General features: G+C 35.8%; 1 protein-coding gene across 1 annotated transcript in view; it reads right to left on the bottom strand.

The window, feature by feature from the left end:
• VPS13B (vacuolar protein sorting 13 homolog B) overlaps window positions 1-11521 on the bottom strand; it is a 512636-nt gene that overhangs the window by 162707 nt on the left and 338408 nt on the right. The window contains 1 exon segment of the mRNA XM_009275488.2: window positions 8850-9053. Coding sequence (XP_009273763.1) covers window positions 8850-9053 — 204 coding nt within the window.

Raw genomic sequence — 11521 nt, 5'->3', positions numbered from 1 at the left:
AAAAAAAAAAAAAAAGGAAAAAAGGAAAAGATTAAATCACATTATAAATTGTTGAGGGGCAAAACCTCATATTCTTCTTTATATCCAGCATGTAGCACAAAACTGCTTCAATACCAGTTTGGCATTTGATTGCTACCTCAATAAGCATTAAATATCATCATTATAAATCATGTTAATTACGATCCTAAAGTCAGACTTCTACCTTCATTTCACAGAAAAAGTATATCTAAATATTTGACTCTTCAACCCATCTCCAGGTAGACCAGTTTGGCATTTGACATTGCTTCTTCTACTGTTTAACCAACTACACAAAATTATTTGAACAAAGATACAAACTTTATTATCAGTATTTTTCAAAGTTGCCTGCAGATGCCCTTCGCTTTATGAGTAGCTGTCCTGAAGACTGCATAATATTTGAATCCATGCATTAAAACTCTGTGGTGAAAAAAATTCTGCACACAACAACATAACTGACAAAAAAATCAAAGGCATGAAAAATTAAGCTAGCAAACCCCATGAAACTCTAGGGCTCGCACATTAAATTTATGATAACTATTGCCCAAGATGTTTAAAATGCCTTGAAAATGGAGGGATGTCAGTCTTCCTCCACTGCTTCTGTCACTGGTTGCTCTTAGTTGGTACCTTTTCATATAAATATCAACGTCCGCTTGCCAAGAATATTTGTGCCATTAAGCTTGATAATTACATTTGTTTTCCAGCTGGGTGTTTATTTTTTTTCCCTTTAAGCAAATACTGAGCCTAGAGGCACAACCCTGTTATAGATGGATCACTAATAGCTTATGACAACACATTCCAAATAGCCAGAATCTTCTGGGTCAGGTCAAATAAACTATTGCCACAAAATGCCATATGAGAGCCTCTGATCAGGGGGGAAAAAAAAAAAAAATGTAATGAGATCAAGATGGTGCTCAGCCCCTAAAAGAGGATACAGTTCAAATTCCTGGGAGAACCCTTCCATCAAGATAGTTTTTTGATAATTCTTTTTACCTATCATCATTTATAGAAATGCTAAATACCTGCATTTCATCAAGGAGAACTCTAAAAATCATCAAAAAGTTATTGGTCCAAGGTAAGTTTTCCTATACTTATAAAATAGAAAATTATCAACTGTGAAACAGTGCAAGTATGCACTAAATTATGCAACTATCTATCGCGATATAAAGAAAAGACTGAACTACACTGCCATATAGAAAAGGAGAACAGATCTATGCAGGACTCTTCAGATATATCTGTATGTCAGTTAGGTATCCCTGTATTACCTTTAATCTCGCCATCTCCAGTAATTGAGACACAGTAGTTCGGACATCAGCATAAATCACACAAGTGAGCCAGACACATGAACAATGCAATTAGACAAACAGTCCTTACCATCAGCTAGAGTTATTCATGCTAATGTCATTAAACAATATGGTTATATGCCTGTCTATGCAGAAATCTCTGGACTGCATGTGGAACAGGTAATTAAATCTCTTGATTAAGAGCAGGTATCGATATACATAGTCTAGTAAAGGTAATGGTTCTGAAATGGATTCTGTTGAAAAGTACACAATCTCAAAAGCTGATGGTTTGTAAGCCAAGAGTTAGGCCAAAAAGAAATTAAATAGATATCATAACTTGACTGTAATTCAGTCAAGTTGGAAAGATTCAAAATCCATAGATGAAAATTTACTACTTGGACTATTTCGATTTTGATGCTTCAAATTCTACTAACGATTTGCTTAAGTGTCCTCAAAACATGTAGAAAGCATAGCGATCTATAAGGGAATATAAACTGTCAGATGCAGGTAGGCCTTAAAGCTTTTAACTTCTGTATACTGTTATCCTAAATAAATTTAACAGCAGATGCTACAGAGCTAGTATTTACTGAGCACAAGTCTAATATACTTTTGTTTCAAATGACCTCCACAAACACTGCTGAGCAGGCTGCACGCTACTGTAAGTAGTATGCAGTATGCTTAAGAGCAAGGCAATCAGTGAGTGTGACAAAACTACTACCTTACCTTAAAAGCTTTAAAATTTTCATCAGCTGTAGCTCTGCTGGTCTGTAATGATGGTTTTTAAAGCAAGATTAGTCTAATTAGATCCCCAAATTAGAAAGCAGACCCATTAGTAGTTAGCGTACATCTTCAACTGAGAAAGTGGTCTTAGATTTTGCCAGTTCTACAAATGCTTCTCTCCCTGCCATCACCTTCCTTTTAAATTTAAACCAGACGGCCTTCTACCCAATTCCTATTTCCCCTTCACAAAAGGATGAGAAAGAAATGCCTTTGTTTTTGAGGAAAATGAAAGAGCTAAGTAGTAGAACAATTCTATGAAAGAACACACAGCTATACATTAGAAAACTTCCACTTGAAGGGGCATAAAACTGCTAGTAAGTATGATTTCAATATATGAAACAGAGCTATAAAAGCAAGTTATTTGTTGAACTCCAAACCCAGAACTGGTTCTCTTCAATCATTGTTCAAATTATTTTTCAGCTCATACATATTCCCATTTCTTAATTTTCAAATGTTATTCTAGTAGATACCCAGTACACTGCATCTTAAAGGACTTTTTTGGTAATACAGATTGATTGCTGATTTTTTAAATTTTATTTTAAAATCATCCTTATGTGGTAGCCCTGTCCTGCTCTACTTACTACTTTCCACATTTTTAGTTGGTGAGTTTGAAGCTCAGCCAAATCAAGTATCAGCAAAATAATTGTAAGTACAAACAGAAGGCAAACAGAGCACAGTAAATAACGAAGGGAGAGGATATGAGAAAGAGCACAAAAGGAACAAAGAAACAAATTCCACTTTGAATTATTAAGTCTTCCACACTGCACCTAAGTGCACCGTTAACTTAACACAGGTGTACGCCACATGAGCTTATGAAAAAACTTGATTGTGAAGAGTGTAATGATGGCTCTATGTCTGCAGCACATTCATTCCATGGTTCATTTATGCATCTGTTATATATTTGTCTTGGAAAAAAAAGGAAAAGCTAGTACTTTTAGAGATGTTAAAGCAGTTGATCATCTACACTTAAAAGTACAGCACATTTGAAAGACCATATGCTAACGCAAAGCAAAAAGGCAGCAAAGCATTTGTGATAAGGCCTGGAGGTGCCTTTTACTCGGTGCTGAATTTGGGCTATATCTGCACGGTAACATGAACTCTGGTTACAGACCACAGATCCACATTGTAAAAGCACAGGACAAAAAATGGTCTCTGTCCTCAAAGGCTTACAATTTAAGTATAAGAAAAAACACACGTGCAGACAGGGAACAACTAACAGCACCATAGGTAATAATATCTGTACAGTGGCAACCTGAAAGCTGTCTTATTAGTTTTTATATTACAGTGTAATAGAAACAAATTTTTTTGGAAGGATTTGGAAGAAGACATTGCAATAACTTTGTGAATGTTCACAGGAAATGCCTTTATAACATATAGGTTAGCCTAGGAGCGAGCAACAAAGTGCTTCTTCAAAAATTAAATGCGGCGGCCCTGGTAACTGGTACGATGAGGTCTGGTGAGCAGTAAGTGTAGATGTGTCAAAGTAAATGAAAGAAGACGCATAATAGGAAATGGATAGACACAGAAGTCTAGAAGTACCTTGAAAGCAAAGACATATCTAATGATTAATATGACAAAAAATGTTGTGGGAAGAAAAGAGAAAAAAATGTGAAGAGCAGAATTTTGTAATCAAAGCAACAACGTTTCATTACATCAAATCAAATCATCAGTATTTGATTACACCCACTCAGAAGCATGTTGAATTTATATAAGGAGGAAGGACTGCCAAAGAGATGATGTTGCACTAATCAAGGAGGTGCGATGATGCGAGACTGGATAAGCTGTGAAAATGCACAAGAAGGACTATAACTTGGCTGCCTTATGTGGAAAAAACTAATCGAAACAAACAGAAAATACTGGCCAGTAAGAGCTAAACATAACCTAGATGTGAAACTTGGAAATGTTTGCCTTATTCTTAATTATAATTTTTTTCTTAATAATACCTTACTGAATCTAGAGTTTGAGCCCTTACATACTTAAAAAATACGTAGGTCAGGGAGAAACTCATATGCATTCAATACATGAATGACAATCAAGAGCTCATTTATGCCATGTAAGTTTACTATCTACGGAGAGATGAATCCTCACAAAGAATTCTGCGACTTGAAAAGCAAAAAACCAAGTATTAGCATGGAACAGGCCACATAATCAAATAGTGTTCTCTAGTAGCGTGAGGCACGCAAAACCAAAGATATTATGTTGGTTAGCGTGCTAACTTAGGACTTATGAAAGATTTTTCTCTTGCAGGTTTCCCATGTAGTTGTATAAATCAGTTAATCCCTGATCCACAAATGTATTAGAATATCTAACTACTAATGACATCATCATGCCTCAGACCTCCATCTCCCGGGGGCAGAACAGTTCCCATCCTTTCAGCTCTCTGAGGTGTTGCAAAGACACATCGCATGACAGTGAAATAGCATAGCAAGATTCTGAGGACTATAATGACCAAAATTAGACAATGAACAAACGTACACCATATAGCTGTACAGAATGACTATTGTTATATACTTATGCCTCAGTAAAGCTAACTTTCATCTTACTAAGAATGCTGTGCAACATTTCTTTGCTGTGGATTAATAAAGAAAATAACATACTCCATCTTATTGAGTAAGGCTTTGTACAGTGTGATTACAAGCATGACTTCAGGTACAATAAACACAGCAACTGAAATACAGGACTGGATACAAATGTACTGCATTTTATTCCAAAAGATTCACAGGGAATGCCCCTACTTCCCTACACGTGGATCTACTGATCACTTTTTCCTGGTCTTCCTTGTTAGAACTTGGCAAGCTGCACTTCAACTTTCCAAAAAAGCATGAAAATGAAAACTATTCAAAGAAAAATCTGTAGGAAACCTTTCTGAGGATCCTTGCAAAGCAAGAGTGGTATTTTGTTCAGTTTTGTACAACAGATCATTGGCTCCCTGACGTACTCAATGAGAGTCGCAGAGAGCTGTTCCAGATGGTGGTATGCCAAGGACAAAACTGTAATGCAGTATATTGCCACACTCAATTCATTACCACACAGAGAAGTAATGCTTTTAAGCTCAATTAATTTTTTTTTTTAAACAGAGTTTATTCAGGCTGCAGGAAGCAGAAGTTGCTGCTGGGAACTGTAGAAGGATTGCACAGGGACGGGGGCGAGGCCTCAAGAGAGGATATATTTCTTTATTTCCTTCAGGGCTGTTGTTTTTTCCATTGAGAGGAGGGAGAGGGAGGAGGAGATATGCAAGCTGAAAAAGCAGTTTTCAATCAAGAAAACTTCTTTTGGTTAAGTACTCCCAGTTCCCCACATGCTGTTTGGTAAAGGCAATAAATGTGGACAGGTTTCATTTGTACATAACCTTATTAGAACTGTCTGACTGTTTCCAGTATTCTTTTTATATATTACACCATTAGGGAGCTTTTTATAACATCTACAGTGAAGTATAAACATTTCATAATGGGAAGAGTTATGATCCCTGATCCTCAGTACAGCTCAGCATTTGAACTTTTTTCTGAGAGAGGGCATCCACCCTACCAGAGTGCTCCAGTTCTCCCATTCTTCTTGGGGTGACCTGCAGAGGCACGGGAGGCATCACACCAGCACTTCACAACAGCCCCTCTTGAAGAATTTTACACTAAACACTAAATTTATATTGTTAAATATTCAACTCAGTCTCAAAGCAAGACCGCTTGCTTTCCAAATTACAATGTAAAACCTTAAAAAAAATTCAAACCCATGAGAGATTAAGTACTAGAAATATTGAACTCCAGAAAAAGTGGTGGGAAAATTTGAAGGATTTACTTTCTCTGTAAAGATTGTTAAAACTTTTAAAGTAAGTTATCTCAAGCTTTTTCATATTTTTTTGTATGACATCCATAGATCTTATATTTAGAGTGATTTGGTTTTCATGCAAATTTTTAAAACAAGAGCAAATTTCAACCCAGTAGACTAAATTACAATATAATCCATTTCAGAATTTTTACAACTATTTAATTTATTTTAAAAAATACAGTAATGCTTTTAGAAATGGGAATGGAAAATGAATGGCTGGTATCTATGCTGAAGTTTTCTGTAAAGTAACTGTATGAAATACTTGGATATAGGTTAGATTCTATACTGCACCACATAGCACCTAATTAAAAAATGAGGGAAAGGGATCTCAAAAAAGAATCTTAAAACCCAGTGAACGTAATAAACCAGAACACTGGTCTAAATGGTAAGTAAAAACAAATAGAAGTATATTAAAACCAAACAAAGAAATGAACCCTAAAATAACTCAGTAAAAATAATTCATTATGTTCCAGGTTAAACATGTCTAAGAAACTTAAAGAATTAAAAAAGAAAACAGTATCACAAATAGGTCAAAGAATAAAGCTTCTGTGGTAGTTGCAGGAAATCTTAAGATAAACTTCACCCTGAAAACACTAAGCACCATGTAAAGCACCATGCAGCCACCCTCTTGGTGCATGCTGGAAATATCTCAGCAGATGGCAGAGTTCAATGCAGGTTCTTCCAGTTCTCACCACACCACTTCCACAGATCATAAAATAAACCCAGATGCAGCAAAACTGACTGCCAACTAAAAAGCAGAAATGTGAAAATCCTGAAGAAGAACTATAGTAAATGTGCAAAATTTTAAGCCCAAAAGGACAAGAAAGCACTCATACCAACTTTCTCTTTAAACAAATTCAAGCTGGAATTAAAATACTGTATTGCATACCAGAAAGGAAAAGCTAATGTATTTAATTACAACTGATCTAAATTAAAACTCAAGTAGAAGATTCATTCAAAAGCAATTTCAAAAGAAACATACTTATTTGTCAAATAAATTCTAATAAAATTTTATTTTGGAAGTTTGCTGAGGAAAAGAAGAATGTCCAAGCCGTTATAAAAAAAGAGAACTCAGATTATCTGTAATAGCTGCTTCCCTTATTCTTACCTTAATAGCTTTTCAGGAATCCCACCAAATTTCCTATCTAAATCTGTAACCATAAAACTCAGATCAAAGTGTGCTGGCAATATGATTTCAGTCACCAATGGGAAGGAAAAGGAAAGCCAAATCTTCAGTGGCTGGTTTTGCTGTGTTAGCTTAACTTGCAAACTGGCCAGAAGTCCTTTGGAGATTAGTGTCATCTTACCTTTCAAGAAATGCCAGTGGCCCTACTTTGTTTTGTGAGAAAGAACTTCATGGGCAACTTGCCCAACATCAAGGCCCAACTAGAAGGTAATACACATTTTTTCAAAGCTAAGAATTTAAAAGAAAAAATTGTCTATGGAATTATATTAGTTAAAAAGAAAAATGGTTAAAAGACAGGAAAGAACCAGGTGATCTTATAAATGAAGAACAGATACTATTACTGTGTTTAAATTTTCATCTGTACCCCTGCCACTCCTTGTGGTTTTATCACTACTTTGGTTAGATCTGCTTTTCTTGCCCTCTATTTTTCAATGATAAACTAGAATTTATTCTTGATCACATCTTTTTCCTGCACGCACTCCTCCAGAGTAAGCTTATTTGCTCTTGTCGTGGTTTAACCTCAGTCGGCAACTGAGCACCACACAACTCTATCCCTGCCGAAACCAGGACAGCTCTCTTGGTCTTTCATCATCACTTTGAAAGCTCAGTCTGCCAGCCATCCTCACGTAGCTTCTTTTGCTACAGCTTGCCTCACTTTCAGAAAAATCTCTGACAGTCCTCTCATCTCCCCTTTTTTTGAAAATTAAACCAACAATAGTTCAATTTTTGTCCTTCCTTATGATTCTGCCTGTTTTTCTATATCACTTTTAGGAACTCATCCCTCAATTCAGATAGGAATCTTATCTTAGGAACCATAAAATTATGCACACATTTCATAAAAATTGGCTTGTTTTTGCATGAATTAGATATAAAGGACTTTTAAATGAAAATAAATAAATAAATGTGTGGGCAAACAGGCATCTTATAGCAGAAATGCGTCTAAATCCACAAAATTACTTTTGAAAGCTTGCTCTTGGCCATCAGACCTTATTCCTGTCATGTTGAAAGGAGAACTCTGCTACACAGTCTATAAAATTTAGTTTTAAACCACCTGTATGAATTTTTAAGTATAAAAAAGCATATTAAAACTAAAACAAAAATTTCAAATTTTCACAAATTACCAATTAACCCCCCCCCATTTTATATTTGAATATTTAAAATACCACACAAGTGTATGCATGCTTTACCTTTCAACCCTGTTTAACTAGAGGGTGGGGCTTTGCGTGTGTGTATCATACAATACACAACAAGGGAGACTCAGTTGAAATATCTCATTTTCAAAATTCATCTGGTTTTAGTTACAGAAGTGCAAAAAACAGTTCAGAACCAATAGGAAATGTTCTACTTTATCCTCCTCTAACTTAGAAATGTCTAAGCTGGTTTTACTCAAGCTTTGTAAAAATACAAACAAAAGAAGTTAAAAAAAAAAAAAAAAAGAGAAAACCAAAACCAAAACCTCCCATTGCTTGTAGACTGAGAAGCTGAAGTCTGAGCCGTGGAGTTATTTTTATGGACATACAGTAAGCCACTCAGAAAAAAGCTTATAATGGAACCAAAGGCACATAATAACTAGACAGTAACTACAATGTAATAATAATAGTAATATGCATTTCAAATGTATAATCCAAAACTCCATGGAAATATGCTTGCAATGTAAAGCAAAAAAATTACAGAATTATTTGATTCAGATATATTGTGTATGATATCTGCAGTGTTTGTGCTATGTAATTCTAGAAAAGAGTAAGTTAAAAAAAGCTTCTTACCTACTGGCCATGTTCCATTCAAGCGCTGGATTTTGAGAATTTCTTTCACTCTCTGTCAAAACCCCTCCTTTTCCATTTTCCTTCTCTGGTTTCAACTGATTCCAATGAGCAGTACCAATGTTTATAGATTGAAGATCTATTTGATATTGTCTGTCTTCAACCTCTGAGCCAGGGTCTCGAAGTATTCCTAGATTCAGTGCTCTCCTGTAATGCCAAAGGGGGAAAAAAAAAAAAGGAAGGAAAAAAAAATCAGCAACAAAGGTCAAAATCAGACCAATCGGATATTCATTAAGATACAAAATTAAGAAAATTAAGGTATCAATTTTGCCATTCTTGACTACGTCTAAGCATTACTTTAAGTCCAGATCTTCAGAAGTATCCAGCTGCCTCTTTCCTATGGAATTCAATGGGAGATATGCAAATAAATATATTCCAAAATTTAGACCGATCCACCAAAATAGGTACGAGATCAATCTATTGACTTCACTGCACTTTCCATCAGGCCCATATGAGCATACTTCCATCCCTGGAAGTATTTAAAAGACGAGTAGATGAGGCACTTAGGGACATGGTTTAGTGGACATGGTGGTGTTGGGTTGACGGTTGGACTCGATGATCTTAGAGGTCTTTTCCAACCTCAATGATTCTATGATTCTATGAGCAACCTTGTGGGGAAGCAGGACTAACTCGTATCTACTGAATAGATAAAGGATGTCACATTCAAGTCCTCAAAAAGAACAGCTACATATCAGTATTATGAACAGCTTTATTGTGAGTTAATTGTTCCACTGTTCAAACTTATCAAACAATAAAAATTAGAAAGAACATTCCAAGATAATGGAAAAACAATTCAACCTTTTTAACATGGAATTTCAGTACAGTGCTTTGTTATTAAAATTCTTCTGACAAGTGAGAAAAAAAGCATTTTTGAGTGAATCCCATTACTTGTGGATTCTGCTAAATTCTGTTACATGAGATTTTACAAAATATTTCAATTCTGAACTGAGTTTGGGAAACAGTCACACCTAACTTCAACAAAACATTCAAGAGCTATTGGATGAGTGGAGGCTGCTAAGGCCATTCGGTTTACCAGTGACCAGTATCAGAGGAGTCTCCTACTACCATTTGTCTTCTGCTAATAAGCACTAGTAAGTTTTCAAAAAAATTATCTTGCCCGTTCTACACTGGGAACAATATAGCTTTATGTGCACTGCTTATTTGATATTATAATAAAAATGCACAATTGAACTTATCACTATTTTTCAAAACAAGCCAGTAAAGGGAGCAAGGGGATCTTAATTTTTTTTGCTTTGAATCTATGATCACATCAAATTCTAGTCTATTTTTATTAATTTCATACACCTGAGTTGAAGCTTAAGCTTCTTATTTGCAAATGCCATCCAATCTACTGTTCCATTCTAGATTGTTATCTTATGCCAGAGTTGTTTTTTAGTATATAACTGCTGTCTCCACAGAGAACTTTAATAATTCTGCAATTTGTTTAATCATTGTTGCTAACAATCTAAAAATAAATAGGATTAAAGCAGCACATCTCAACCTGTGATGCACGCATTGCACGCAATCTAAGTATAGGTATGCAACCTATGGGTATGCAACCTATTTCAAAGTGCAATCCCAGTGCTGCCGAAATCCAAACACAGTTGAAACTGCTAATACCACAGCCATTGTCACCAATGGAGTATGCAAGCAATTAAGAAAATTAAGTAATTAATCATATCTACCCACAGAGGCATGCGAATGGCAGGAAAGCCGTTTTGATCAAGTCATTCCTGGTGGGGCAGTGTGATAGCATGGTTCAGTAGCCCTATAACTTACTTAAATGCTTAGCAGAAATACACTGAAAATCTGTTATGTCAGTAGTGGTATTTCAAATTTAAATGTGGTTTCTTAAAACTCAAGAATGTGTTTGTCAACTTTCCACACAGAGAGATCTAACCACAACAACTGTGTCTTTTATTATTCTTTCTAGGCATTATTTCATCAATATAAATGCAGTTCTGTTTTTTTTTTTTTAAAAAAAAGCACGGTAGATTATTGTATGACCCAGTGCCTATTTACATACTCTGTCTAATGCAAGTAAATATTGGAATATATGTTTTGTGAAATATTACTGAAATTAAAGCACCAAATTACATATTTTATGAAATCTGCTAAAGTATATAAAATACAGAGTATGATACAGATTTCACCTGCATAATGAATTCTTCTCTCCTGTACTTCACAGTAAAGAATATTTTGCATTCGTTCTTCTCTTATATAATATAGGAGATATATAGTCCCCTGGACTTCAGGAGAGCAGACTTTGGCCTCTTCAGGGATCTGCTTGGTAGAGTGCCATGGGACAAAGCCCTGGAGGGAAGAGGGGCCCAAGAAAGCTGGGTAATATTCAAGGATCACCTCCTTCAAGCTCAGGAGCGATGCATCCCAACAAAGAGGAAGTCAGGCAAAAACTCCAGGAGGCCTGCACGGATGAACAAGGAGCTCCTGGACAAACTCAAGCACAGAAAGGAAGCCTACAGAGGGTGGAAGCAAGGACAGGTAGCCTGGGAGGAATACAGAGAAATTGTCTGAGCAGCCAGGGATCAGGTTAGCAAAGCTAAAGCCCTGATAGAATTAAACCTGGCCAGGGACATCAAGGGCAACAAGAAAAG

The sequence above is a fragment of the Aptenodytes forsteri genome, unplaced genomic scaffold, assembly GCF_000699145.1.
Source record: "Aptenodytes forsteri isolate BGI_AS27 unplaced genomic scaffold, ASM69914v1 Scaffold208, whole genome shotgun sequence".
Taxonomy (NCBI): Eukaryota; Metazoa; Chordata; class Aves; order Sphenisciformes; family Spheniscidae; genus Aptenodytes; species Aptenodytes forsteri.
This window is presented reverse-complemented; position numbering and strand designations above follow the sequence as displayed.